General features: G+C 39.4%; 1 protein-coding gene across 5 annotated transcripts in view; it reads left to right on the forward strand.

Moving 5' to 3' along the window:
* Positions 1 to 14537, forward strand: part of LDB2 (LIM domain binding 2) — a 645842-nt gene extending 631305 nt beyond the window's left edge. The window contains exons 6-9 of one of the 5 annotated variants that reach the window (XM_082259241.1): positions 2053 to 2176; positions 4272 to 4405; positions 12120 to 12194; positions 13860 to 14537. In XM_082259241.1, the coding sequence (XP_082115367.1) occupies positions 2053 to 2176; positions 4272 to 4405; positions 12120 to 12194; positions 13860 to 14090 (564 nt within the window). In that variant the 3' untranslated portion in view covers positions 14091 to 14537. Of the gene's footprint in view, positions 1 to 2052; positions 2177 to 4268; positions 4406 to 12119; positions 12195 to 13825 lie in introns of all 5 variants that reach the window. The other 4 variants (XM_082259243.1, XM_082259240.1, XM_082259242.1 and 1 more) reach the window with 4 other exon arrangements.
* The last annotated feature ends 207 nt before the right edge of the window (positions 14538 to 14744 follow it).

A 14744-nucleotide genomic window follows, 5' to 3' on the forward strand; every position in this document is an offset into this window, starting at 1 on the left:
AAGAGAGGCGCCTCTAAGTGTAGCAATATGGTTCCATTTAATGAAGGTACAACATTTAGCAACTCACATGGTTGATGAATAAAACAGGCACATCTAAGTATGCAAGCATCCGGGGTAAAGCTGTCCACATAGACCATCTTCTGCATCGCCGGCTGCTAGTCTGTAATCCTGACCGGGAAGACCACCCTGCAGTAAAGCGATCTGAAAGCGAGGGGCAGCATGGAAGGGATGACGTAGATGACGGTGCGGAGGATGGTCTATGTGGACAGCTTTACCCCTGATGCCTGCATCCTTAGATGTGCCTGTTCCAATCATCAACCATGTGAATTGCTAAATGTTGTACCTTCATTAAATTTAACCATATTGCTACACTTAGAGGCGCTTCTCTTCTCTTTTATACTCAGCTGTGACTTGAGGCTACTTGTATATCAAGACATCGCTTATATATCAAGTCAAAATTTATTTGAAAATTTTGCTTGTCTTGCAAAGCGCTCTTAAACCAAGTTACTCTCAAACCAAGGTTTTACTGTATTTTATTGGTACTGATCGCTCCTGTGACCTTTGACAACTGAGCATAGCAAACTGTGTTTACTATGCTTCAGTTTATGATACCCATCCTTGATACTTCATCCAAGCCCCCCCCCCCCCAAACAAAAATAGTTAAATTGTTAAAAATCATTTAAAAATGTAAAAGATAAATTGTAAAAAATAATTTTTAAAATTGTAAAAAATATTTTTTAAATAGTAAAAAAAAAAACATATTTTTAAAAATATTGGAAAAAAGAATGTAATAAAATTGTAATCTTTTTCATTTGGGTGAAGGGGGGGTTGTAAGGTAGACTGTACAGGGCCCCGTGATTTCTAACGGCAGGCCTTGGTGTCACCAACACAGATCGGCGTGTCAGCACTGACCATATCATTTACAGGGGGCCAGTTTGGGGTGCGCGCCATGACCCAAAACAAGCCTGCCCAGCGTCCTGCAGGGCACTGTGGCAGGCTAGACAGGAGAGAGCCCAATGCACTAGCCTGCCCAGTGTCTACTACTCTGTCCTGCTCCTGGTGTCACTTCACACATAGTTCTTTAAAAGTTTAAACTTTGAGTTCTATTATTTTCATATGATATCATACTGGTATTCAAATTTGCTAGTTGCTTGATAGTTGTTAACGGCACTACAATTGCCATTATATGCAGTGTTATATGGGAAAAATATGATTGGGGGGGTGACACCAAGTTTTATCCACACCAGGTGACACCAACCCTAGTGATGCCACTAATGCCACCAATCAGTGAGATACCAAAGGACACTTTATGCTAATTTCACAAAGCTAACTCACTATGATAAAGGATATTTATTTACAAAAAGCGACACTTACTTTCAGCCAAGTCCAATGAGATTTGAAAATGACAGTCACATGACTAAAATAAAGCACCATATCCGTGTGCTTTGTGAATTGGGCCTATTGTATGGTACATTTACTTTTGCCTGCAGAGACATACCCTTATATTTGGCTGTGTTTGCTACTCAAGCCAAAGGTCCCCAATGCTCCCCAAACATACTGTGCAAGCTGAAATTAATTTGCATAAAATATCTTTAAATCAAAACTATATACCATTGTATTGAAAAAAGTAGGAAATTGAAAAATTGACATTTCTGCCTGTTTAATGTGATATAGGAGGGAGCTCATTTAATATTGCAGCGGTCAGTTTTCCAGCAGATGTTAAAAAATTTCATAAGAAGATTGCGGATCTGATAGATACTATGGGGTTGATTAATTAAAACTGGAGAGTACAAAATCTAGTGCAGCTCTGCATAGAAACCAATCAGCTTCCAGGTTTTTTTTTTTTCATAGCTTAATTGAACAAGCTGAAGTTGGAAGCCGATTGGCTACCATGAACATGTGCACACAATTTTGCACTCTCCAGTTTTAATAAATCAGCCCCTATGTCTTACTTGATAAATCCCCCCATACACGAACTGTTGTGAGTATGATAGTGTACATGAACAATGCCAGACTGATAATTCATTTTATGTATCTATGTTTTTTTTTCAGTTGTGTGTAATACTGGAGCCAATGCAAGAGTTAATGTCCAGACACAAAACATATAACCTAAGTCCTCGGGATTGCCTGAAAACCTGTCTGTTCCAGAAATGGCAGCGCATGGTAGCACCACCAGGTATGGCTTAGCCAATTAGTTAATCTATATCTAGGTATTACATCATTGCAGATTATAGTATCGTAACAAATGATATCACACTATTACTACTACTACTACAAAGTATACTAAATTAGAAAAAGCACTGGGGATATTTAGTACAGTGGGAACATGTGCTGGATAGATAATAGCTTCACAGTTTAGGTTTAGACAGATAAAGGATTAATGTGCATGGCTTCACCCACTATCATAAAACAGAATTTTTGATTTGTGAAGCAGTTGATTTAAAGCAGAAGTCCGGTCTTAACCCGTCTAATCTTAAACCTGTTCCCACTCCCATTCTAAGTCTTATACTAACTTGCCTGTAAAGCAGGGGTGCTCAACCCATGGCCCGCAGGCCACATGTAGCCCACAGAGCCTCTGATGTGGCCCATGGCCTCAGACCAGGGAAGCGCATTGCCCATGCTCTGAGATGGGGAGTCAGTAAGCCCAGATCGTGATCAATGGGTTGCCGATCCGCCATCCTAGAGCATAAGAGTGCATTGAACTGGTGCCAGCAGCAGAGGGAGCAGGAGCTGCATAAGCTGATGCTTCCTCTGTAGTGCCTGCTCCTATCCCAGGCAGAGTGGTACCAAGTGCACTTTGCGTGGGACCTTTCTAGCAGCATGTAGTGAGATGCCACCAGAAGCTGTAGGAGAAAAAGAAGGTCAGTTTTTTTTTTTAAACAACACATATGCTTCTCTTTTGCAATGGGTATCTTAGCACCTATAAAAGGGTTAACAATTATTAGGCTGCCTTCACACTGATCCACAGGAGCAGTGCAGTGCTTCTGTGACTTTCCTGCGGGTTAGCTGCCCTGAACCATAGACTTCTATTTAATCCTGTGGGTTTGGTGCACTTTCTGAAAGCACATGGAAACTGCTTCATGCAGTGGAACTCTATGGCAAAGCGCAGCTAACCCGTAGGAAAGCTGCCGGAGCACTGCACTGCACCCACACTGGGGGAAAACCACAGCACTTCAGTGTTAAAGTAGCCTTATAGGGGGCTCAGGACAATAAGCTTGTTTGCATTTATAGTTTTGGGGGTGGGGGGGGCAGTAAAACCTCATAGTTAAGACATGTTTTTACCACACATCCCCAACCACTGGTGTAGCATCAGGTATTACAATGGCGACCCCGCCCCATTCTCCAGGGGGCCCTTGCGGCCCCCCTTTTACCTTCTGTTTTACACTTGGGACATGAGGGGCAGCAGAAACAGGAATCTATCTTTTCCATTTTCCTCCAGCAACCGCTGAAATAGACATTAAGTCCATGTAAAAAGTAAATAAAGTCAATGTTCACACCACTGTCATCCAATCAGTTTCTTTTTTGTGAATGTGAATAAACAGTGGGTAAGCATCCAACAGGGATTGATCCCACGGAAAATGATGATCCTGATTGTTGTTTAAAATATTTATTATGCTATTTGAAAAAAAAAAATTCTAAATTCTGAATCATTTCATTTTATTGTGGCCTGCGACCGGTAACTAAATCACTTAAGTGGCCCTTGCTCTTCAAAAACTTGAGCACCCCTGCTGTACAGGAAAGATGTGTATACTTACCTAATCCCTGTACACTCCAGTCTGGTTGCGTGATCTCCCCAGCGGCTGGCTTCAGGGCAGAGGAGAGATCGCCGAAAACGGCTACAATGCTTGGGTTGTGACATCATCCACAGGCTTACTATGGGGCATGCATTGTCAGCTGTCATTCCTCTACCCTGAAGCCAGAACTGGGAAATGACCATGTAACCAGACCGCAGTGCCCATCTTTCTTCTACAGGCCAGTTAGCATATGAATTACAATGGCTGTGTATTGAACATGGAGGTGCTTTAACAGACTGAAAAGAAAGTCAAGTCCCTGTAAAAGAAGTGGTTTTTAAGCCCAGTATGTATGAGCCCTAAGAATAGGATTCCACATTTTAAATAACCAGAAAATTTCATTTAGTAATCAGATTGTGTAAGTGTTGGAGGAATTTCACCTTTATTGAGGTATCATATCTAAGTATCATTGATGTTTGTGATACATAAGCACATAAAACAATTGCTAGAAACGTACTGATGTTTATATCCCAACAGCAGAACCAACAAGACAGACAACCACCAAAAGGCGGAAAAGGAAAAACTCCACCAGCAGTACAGCAAACAACACAAACAGCACATATTCGAAGAAGAAACTACCAAATGCAAGCCTCAACTTGTCCAGTCAAGTACCTGTAAGTATCAGTATGACTTTATTCACATTTCATTCAGCAAGTCTGTATTTTGTGATGTCAGTGTAAATTGTGTTTGTTTGCTTTCTGTGCCATGTTTGTAAGATAGTATTTGATGCACATATTCATAGATTCTACCTCTATATGTCTACAAAAGTCAATCAGGATGCTTACAAAGAAATCAGTGAGCTAAAGGATGTCAGCTAGAGTCCTTGAGGTTGATATTCTAAAGAAATAGAGATTGTTTACTGAGCTTAGTTAAAGTGTCACCATAATCAACCAATCATGTGTTAGCAAAATTCCTGCTTTCTTCATTTTCCTTAGGCAGGCCATAGATGGTACAAATTTATTTCCTGCAACTACAGGTTACAGGAAAGAAGTTTGCATGATTCCCCCAACAGTACAGATAGGGCTAACAGGGGCATCCCTCCAGCAGAGCAATTGTCTGTTCCAGGTGGGGGAAGCCGTTTCCCCTGGGAGAAGGCAGTGATTATTTCTAGTGGCTATAGCAGCCACTAGCAATAATCGCAAGTGAATCCGGCAGGCTGGTTGTCCCCAAGTTGATTGATCGATCAACTTGGCACATTCAGCCTGCCCACACACGAATCTCGGCTGGATCCTGCTGAACTGGCCGAGATTCGAACTGTCTGTGGCCGGCTTTACACAAAATTTGGTATTCAAATCGAACACAGGATCAACCTTTTTCATTAACTCTGTAAAGTAAGCAAGCAATTTTCAAAGTCAACATTCACTTTATTAAGTGAACAGCCTATTATCTTTTAGTGTATTAACTCCATTATAGACAATTATCATCATTATATCATCCTAAACATACCATTTTTGTTCAGTACTAGTAAGCAGGTAGTACAAAATTTTTGATGAGCAATTATGGCTCCATCCAAAAAAATAATATAAAATAAGGAACAAAAATCTATTTTATGTAAACTCCAGAAGAGAATTTTCATAGATTCTTCCTTAGATTGTTTACAATATATAGAAATTTCAACTAGTATTTTCATAGTAAACCACATTTCAATTAAAAGCAAATCTGTTTGGCCCAGAGACAATATTTCTCTATTGTCCATTGAGGAACGTAAAAATTCTTAGACTGTCTGTAGAGGCATTATAACCCAACAGTCTAAAGATTCTAAGAATTCCTGTGTCCCTCAATGGACTCCAGGAAAATAATTTTACAATAAAAAGAATAAATTGTTTTTTTGTGGTCATTTTCTCTCCCCAGCGATTAAAAGCTTCTAGAGCCACCATTGCTTAAACTATAAAGAACCCTGTAAACAAAAGCATCACAATGCAATGTGTTCTGATGTCAAGGGCAGAAAAGGTGCATTGATGTAAATGACACAAAGGTTCAATAAAAAATAAGTTTAATTTCATTCCCAACATTACCTTTTTGTACACTGATGCAGCAGACCCCAATCACATACTAACAGGAGTGGACCTTCCACCTAAACATGAGCACCCATTTGAAGCCTCACTGTCAGAAACAGGCTCAGTATTCGAACCTGTAGAGAGCAATGGCACCCTGACAGATAGCTCTGATGACGGAGTAGTGGTCCCTGCTAAGGTCAGGCATTACTGACCCCGTTCTTCTGTTGCTGAGGTGGAGCATCAGCAGCCTAGTACATCCTGGTCATAGTCAAACCAACACTGCAGTAACACTTGCTGACGTGGCGATTCCCATAAGTGCAGTTCAAGCTGGTGCGGTGGCTAGCACAAGTAATATCCTGCAGCCACCAAGAATTAGAAGACAGGCCCGTAGAGCCCATAGTGTCCTTCCTGATGCGCTCGCAAATCCTGATTGGGAGCCCACCACTTTTGCAACACCCGTACTTCCCCCATTTACTGGCCAACCTGGAATTCAGGTGGCCGACTTTACTATCCTTGGTTTTTAGGAGCTGTTTTTCATAGAGGATCTAAACAGATCTATTGTGGACCAAAGAAATTTATATGCCGATCAATTCATTGCCGCAAATCCAAATTTGACCCTTGCCAGAGAATTTGCATGGAAACGTATCAATGTTTCTGAATTTAAAACCTTTCTGGGTCTATCCCTCCTCATGGGCATTACTAAAAAGAGTGAGTTGCGGTCATATTGGTCCACTGATTCAATTCATCATATGCGCGTGTTCTCTGCTACCATGGCCAGGACTAGATACGAGCAAATCTTGCGGTTCATGCACTTTAGTGACAGTCCTTAGAGTGACCCGGAATATGGTCGTCTCTACAAAATTCAGCCCCTTGTAAATCCCTTCAACCAGAAGTTTGCAGCCTTGTATACATCCCAACAAGCTATCTCCGTTGATTAGTCCCTGTTTCTGGCCACCTTGCTTTTAAACAGTTTCCTCCAGCAAGTGTGCCAGATATGAGGTCAAGATGTATAAGCTCTGTGACAGGCAACAGACTATACATGTAGTTTCTGGATTTACGAGGGCAAAGATAGCAATGTGGAGCCCCCCAACTGCCCAGACTACATGGGGAGCAGCGGCAAGATTGTTTGGGACTTGGTGTCACCCTTATTCAGAAAGGGGTACCATTTATACATGGACAATTATTACAGAAGCGTGCTACTTTCTAGTCACCTTTTTGATTTTGGAATTGGCACATGTGGCACCGTGCAGCCTAATCGCCGCGGCTTCCCCAATGGCTTGTAGATTCCAGACTCAGACGGGCGGAGAGAGCCTGCTTGAAGTGTAAAAAATTGCTTGTGGAAGGACACATGGAATATTTTCGTTCTGTCCTCCATTTACGCAGATACGACAGTCCAAATTGCATTGGCGACTGGTGTTGTTGAGAAGCCCCTCTGTGTCCACGAATACAAACTTAACATGGGAGGGGTGACTTCAATGACCAGATGATGATGCCGTACTTAATTGCCCGTAAGGCCAGACGCTGGTACAAAAAAAAGTGTCTGTATACTTATTCCAGTTGGCTCTGCTGAACGCTTATGTGCGATACAAAACGTCAGGAAGAAGTGGATCCTTCCTAAAATTCCAGGAAGAGATCATCACAGCCCTTCTGTATCCAGAAGGTGCTGTGGCCCAAATTCACAATCCAGATGCAGTGAGTCGGCTGCATGAGAGGCATTTCTGGATGTCCTCTCTAGTGCCCCTACCCAAAATGCACCCCAAAGAAGATGTTGCATCTGTAGAAAACGCGGATATAGGCGTGACACCCGATTTTTTGTCCCTCCTGTCCTGGCCAATCTGGTCTCTGCATTGGGGACTTTTTTTCATCTCTACCACAAACTAACAGAGTATTAGTATAGGGTACAGCATGGCACAGTCTAGGGCACACTTTCACACAGGGTCTCGAAATATGTTAGATGTTTATTGCATTTTGAGAGACCCTAGCCTGGACACAGTTGCAAAAAAATTGTAAAAAAAGTTACAAACGTTTTTTTTTTTTAAATGTAAAAAATAACAAATAAGCCAAAACAATTGTCATTTTATTGAGTTAATTTTCTGTTCTTACTCTACTTTTCTACTCTTTCTACTTTTATTGTACTTTATAATATACTGTTATATTGTAATGTTTTATTGTTAATGTTTTTAATTGTTAACCATAGTTTGCTTTGCAGATGCCACCATTTTACTGTACTGTATGCTATTATAATGTAATGTTTTATTGTTGCTGTGTTTTTCATTGTTAACCATAGTTTTCTTTGCAGATACCACCATTATATTGTTTTACTGCACTGTATACTATTATATTCTAATGTTTTATTGTTACTGTGTTTTATTGTTAACCATTGTTTGCTTTGCAGATACGCCCATCAGCTGCAGCACTGATTTGTTTATTCTGACAGCAACAGCGTTTTCTCTCAGCATATTCATACATAAATCAATGATTGCAGCACTGTAGGAGGTGATTTCACCACCGCTGTTAAAAAAAAGAGCATATATGGTGAAGCATAGGGGATGGGGTGGACACAGAGGGCTGATCTTCCCTATGCTTCGCCATATATTTTTTAACAATTTTCTTGGGAGAGATTTCTTCATCCACATCGATCAATGCAAATGGAAGAATCTGCTATGTTTTTTTTTTCCTTCAGCCCATGGGATGAATGAAAATAAAAAAGAACATTGCATGTATGCCCATCATTAAAAGTGTGTGGATGCTGGGAGGTCTAATGGTGGGCATACCACACACTTTCTGGCAGAGATTTCTTCATCCACATCGATCAGTGTGAATGGAGGAATCTGTTAGGTTCTCTTTTTTCTTTTAGCCCACAGGCTGCATAAAAAAAAGATTAAATTACATGCTCAATAAGGACCAGCAACGTACTGGTACATCTACGTCACTGGACTTTGAGTGGTCATACCTGGATGATGCCTGCATCTTGGTATAGTTTTTTATAGCCAGTGGTTGGCTTTAATGTAAAAGCAATCACAGCAGATAATTAGCCACTGGACTGCTTTTATAAGCAGTGAGAGGGGACCCCACACCACCTTCCACGGTTTTCTCGGGCTCTCCTGTCCCACCGAGTAACCCGAGACTGCAGCCGGTGCCTCTGTCAGCTGACCATAGAGCTGATTGGAGACAAGAAGGACTTCAATCATCTCTATGGCCGAAGATACCGGAAGCTACGAGCATTTCATGACTTCAGTTTTGCAAGATATAAACAGTGTCATTGGGAAATGGGGAAAGCATCTTATAACACCAATCTTGGTGTGGTCAGATGCTTTAAGGGCAGAGGAGAGATCTAGAGTCTAATAGACCCCAACTTTTTTTAAAAAGAGTATCTGTCACTACTTATTGCTATCATAGGGGATACTTAAATTCCCTGTGATAACATAAAAATTATAAATAAAAAAAAAAAATGAAAAGGAACTTGTCAAAATAAAATCAAAAAGCAAAATAAATAATAATAATAAAAATAATAATTTGAGCACCCTTGTCCCCCCCCCCCCGTGTTTGCGCGCAAAGGCGAATGCAATCATAGGTCTGGTGTCATATGTAAACAGCGATTGCAGCATGCAAGTGAGGTATCCCTGTGAACATCAGATCAAAGGCAATAATTCTTGCAGTAGACTGTGTAAATCTAAAGTGATAACCGGTAAAGACTTTTAAAGGCTTTTAAAAATTTATGTAGTTTGTTGCCGCTGCACGGGCATGCGCAATGTCATTTTTGGTATCTATGTACTCGACATAAGATCATCTTTTATATTGTTCCAAACATTTGGGCAATATATAGTGTATTTGTGAATTACATTTTAAAAAAGTGTTTTTTTTCCCCCAAAAAATTGCGTTTGGAAAATCTCTGCGCAAATATCGTGTGACAAAAAAAATTGCAAAACACACCATTTTGTTCTGTAGTGTCCATGCTTGAAATATATAATGATTGGGGGTTCAAAGTAATTTTCTAGTAAAAAAAAAAATTTAATGTAAACAAAAAAGTGTCAGAAAAAGATTGGTCTTCAAGTGGTTAGAAGAGTGGGTGATCCGTGGCATAAGCCTCTAATATTAGGCATTAAATACCAGGACAGTTCAAACACCCCCCAAATTACCCTTTTTTGGAAAGTAGACACCCCAAGCTATTGCTTGTGTTAATTTTGGCAGCAAATTTCAATTTAGTTTTAGTCTTAGTCTTAGGACTAAAATGGCATTTTAGTTTTAGTCCCATTTTAGTCTTCTGCAAGTGTTTTAGTTTTAGTCGTATTTAGTCGACTAAAACGTCCTACATTTTAGTCGACTAAAACGTCCTACATTTTAGTCGACTAAAACGTCCTACATTTTAGTCGACTAAAACGTCCTACATTTTAGTCAACTAAAACTAATTTTAGTCATCTATAATCGAATGGGTGTAGTTCAATTGTAATTTGTAATGCATTATTTAAGCATTTCTCTACAATTTCCAAACTCATTGTATACTACTGCTGGTCCTGGAGTGAAAAATCTAATATGTTATTATTTATGGTATTAAGCTTTGATCATGCACCAGTGTTAATTTTGGTAGCAAATTTTGATTTAGTTTTAGTTATAGTCTTTTGACTAAAATGCCATTTTAGTTTTAGTCGTATTTTAGTCTTAAGACTAAAATGCCATTTTAGTTTTAGTCGTATTTTAGTCATCTGAATTGTTTTAGTTTTAGTCGTATTTTAGTCGACTAAAATTGTGTTAATTTAGTCGACGAAAACGTTTTAGTCGGTTTTAGTCAACGAAATTAACACTGATTTGCTGAGAGGCATGTGGAGTCCATGGAATATTTTATATTTTAGTTTCGGGAAAATTACAAAACATTTTTTTTTTTGTTTTGTTTTTTACACAAAGTTGTCACTAAATGATATATTGCTCAAAATACATTCTAATGCTTCTCCTGAGTACAGTGATACCACATGTGTGAGACTTTTTGAGAGCCTAACTGTGTATGGGACCCCGAAAACCAATCACCTTCAGGTTTTCTAAGGGCGTAAATTTCTTATTTTACTTCCTCACTACCTATCACAGTTTCAGAGGCCCTGAGATGTCAAGATAGCACAACCCCCCACCCCCAAATGACCCCATTCTGTAAAGTAGACACTTCAAGATGGCATGTTGAGTTCATGGAATATTTTATATTTTGCAGCAAGTTTCGGGAAAATGACAAAAATATTTTTTTGTTTTTTTGGGGGGGTTTTTACACAAAGTTGTCACTTAAATGATATATTGCTCAAACATGCCATGGCCATATGTGAAGCAATGCCCCAAAATACATTCTGCTGCTTCTCACAAACTTGGGGATACCACGTGTGAGACTATTTTGCAGTCTAGCCGCATACAGGACCTCAAAAACCAATCACTGCCTTCAGGCTTTCAAAGGGTGTAAATTGTTGATTTCACTTCTCGTTACCTATCACAGTTTCGGAGCCCATGAAATGCCAAGATAGCAAAAAATCCCCCCAAATGACAAATTTTCAAAAGGTATTTGCTAAGAGGCATAGAGAGAATTTTGCAGCTCAAATTTGTTTTGCAAAACGAAGAAAGAAAAATAAATTTTTTTTTTTTCAATTTACAAAACTTTGTGACAAAAAGCGAGATCTGCAAAATACTCAACATGTCTCTCAGCAAATAGCTTAGGATTTCTACTTTCCGAAAAAGGGTCATTTGGGGGGTGGTTGTGCTATCTTGGAATTTAGAAGGTCCCAGAAACTGAGATAGGTAGTGAGGAGGGAAATCAACAATTTACGCTTTTAGAAAGCCTGAAGGCAGTGATTGGTTTTCGGGGTCCTGTACACTGCTAGACTGCCAAAAAGTTTCCAACATGGGGTATCCCGTGCAAAGATATGGCCAATAGTGAACCCAAGAGATATAAGATATCAGGTGGTTTAAATCTATAATATTTATTAATGACCGAGACAACAGCTTTGGTTGGACTGGTCCTTTAACTGAATCTAAATTATTGCTGAATAACTTCAGTTAAAAAATGATTTACAAGTTGATTTACCTATAGAGAGTGTGTGTTCCTTGCTGTGTAGCACCTGAGATGCATTGACAGGATCATCTAAGCACACAAATTGTGACCTGTGTCATACATAGTAGCACAGCATGCATATAGTAAATTGGTTAGCATAGCTGTCCCATTTGGAACTTTAACTAAACGCTATATTTTGCAAGTCTTGTTTTGATGTCATACTAAGTCATAAATATCAATCTATGTTTAACTGCAAATGTGTCACTTGCATCTAAATTTCTCCTTTAACGAATCCTCCTTTATTTACAGCTCATCCCTACAAAAAAATGCATAGGAGATAAGACACGGGTCAGGAGGAATTATCGTGGAATACGAAACGGTTTGGTAAGTAATAGGCCCAGGCAATATTAAGGGCCTGTTATGCCAAACCAGTCACTATTCCATGTTAATTCCCCTGCAGCAGGCAAGTCCTGCTACTTAAACATTCATTAGTGATGTTTATTTCAAAATTTTTGATAAATCATTGGAATTATCATGGAATATTAGACTGGTTTTGTATTGGACAACACAAGTTTTTTCTCTTGTGTCTGCTAGATTTTTTGCAAGTTATAAAGCAGCATCAACTCAAAGTGGAAAGCTTCTTTCTGGGTACATGTCTTTCTCCGCTTTGGGTAGATGTCAGCAGGGTCAACCACCCACTATTTTCTCTTAAAACCTACACCTTCCACCTAAATTGTCATATATTTAGACTGACATCATACAGAAAAGTGATGAAAGTCAGCCTGTGCTGTCCACTTTACATACTGACGAATGATCCAGCAAAAGGTGGTGCTACAGCAGTTTAGCAAAAATGTGAGCTAAATGTACCTCATGGGCTGAAGGTTAGAACCAGTACCTCTTGGAGGGATCTACCCTCAACCATGTGCCAGTTTCTACTTAAAACTGAGTTATTTATATTGAGCACGGTAAAGACCCAAAAAGTGTAAGAACCAGTAACATCCAGTTACAGAAATCTAGTTTGACTATGCTTAGTTATTAAAAACTGATTTGTGAGTTGAAGTGAGGTGAAGAACATCATAAGTACATAGAGCAAAATGAGATATAGCTCAATTTGAAACTGCCTTTAGGTCCACTAGCCCTCCATGTTGCCTAGGTTGTGTAAAAACTAAAACAAGCACCCAAGCCATTACTTGTAACAGCACCTCTTGAGGTCCACTAGCCCCCCTATTACCCTATTGCTTCCTGCCCAACATTGAACCTTAGACACCAGAGATTTAAGGTAGACCAGGGAGGAGTAAGGGGCATGCTGATAGAGTGGCTGAATGTTAAAAAGACAAAGACAAAATTGAGTAAATGTAGAGCTGTTGACCATAGCAGGCAATAGGGTATCCTACTCTGTACTATGAAATTGCTAAGCTACTGTGAGTAACAACTCTACTTTTACTTTGTTCTAATTGCCCTAGCTTTCATAAACTCTTATTTAAGGTGCACTTGTGCAGTACTATTAACAAAGTTTATTCCTAAAGGCCGAAGCCAGGAAAGGACTCAAATTGAACGTGACATAAATGTTTACTTAAGAATTACAAAACCAGACTCTGAGATTTTTTTAGACTTCTTGAAAGTACAGCTTGCTGAGCAACTATTTACAACATAATAGAGTACTATCAGCGTCATGTGATGCACTGATCATACACAGTGGGAAAAATGCTAGGAAAAGAAGACCCGGTTAGCTATAAATGTATATGTAAAATTACAGAACAAACCATGATAGTTGTCTTTAATAGCAGGCAGCTCCTTTACCGTGAGCAATATATGACTGTATCAGTTGTGTGGGCAGTGTGAGTCATAGTCACTCCAATGCTAAATGTAAAAACAGGGAGCTTTGTGCTTTTGGTCAAAGATCCTACTCATATTAAATCGAATCTGTTACATTTGAAATGCCTTTGCTCTTTTATAAGTCAGTATTCTTCCACTCCCACATTCAGTCATCGGTAGTTTTTTTGTCTTTCCTCAAGGTACCCACATAATAATGGTCTGTGCTGTTCACAGGATGTGATGGTGGTAGGAGAACCAACATTGATGGGAGGCGAATTTGGAGATGAAGATGAAAGGCTTATCACTAGACTAGAAAACACACAATATGATGCCGCTAATGGTATGGATGATGAAGAAGACTTCAACAACTCTCCCGCACTGGGAAACAATAGCCCCTGGAACAGCAAACCACCTGTAAATCAAGAGACCAAATCGGAGAACCCAGCACAACAAGTTTCCCAATAGGCCACCAAACCATCCGAGAACTTGATACTGCACAGGACAAGAGTCTACAAATGATGGCATTGTTTTATTTACAATTATTATACTAGGGTATAATTATATCAAATGAGAACTTTCTACACAGATACCTATTTCTTAAAAGCCTTTGATCCAGTATTTTTAAGTCATACTTGTGCAAATTATACTTTGTCTGGTCATGGGATTTTTTGCTGTTTGTGATACATTGTTGCAAAGCCATGAGATAAAACAAATTAAGGGTAATGTTTGGATCAGTAAAATAAAAAATAAAAAAATAAAAAAAAACAGAGAGAGCATGCACTTTGCACAAATAAGCCTGTTGGTTTCCCAAGAGCTTATATCGTAGTATTTCCACTTAACATTTTTTGAGTTGACCCCTTGAAGGCTCTGTGAGGCTGTTGGCAGGATTTCAGGTTAAGATAAAATGTTCATGTGGAAGAATGTAAGGGTAAAATTGTCCAAAATAGATTTGGAGTGCTTTATACACTTACCACAAGTGGCCAGGTATGTGGGCATGCTAACATCACAGAACAAATCTGCAAATTCTTGGAACTTCTTGGACAAAGAGTTTTTGCATCTCTTAACGAGTTAGTCCATCCAAAATTATATTTTGTTATTGAGTTATTACCTGTCTGTAGT

This window comes from Pelophylax lessonae (assembly GCF_965119305.1).
Source record: "Pelophylax lessonae genome assembly, chromosome: 1".
Taxonomy (NCBI): Eukaryota; Metazoa; Chordata; class Amphibia; order Anura; family Ranidae; genus Pelophylax; species Pelophylax lessonae.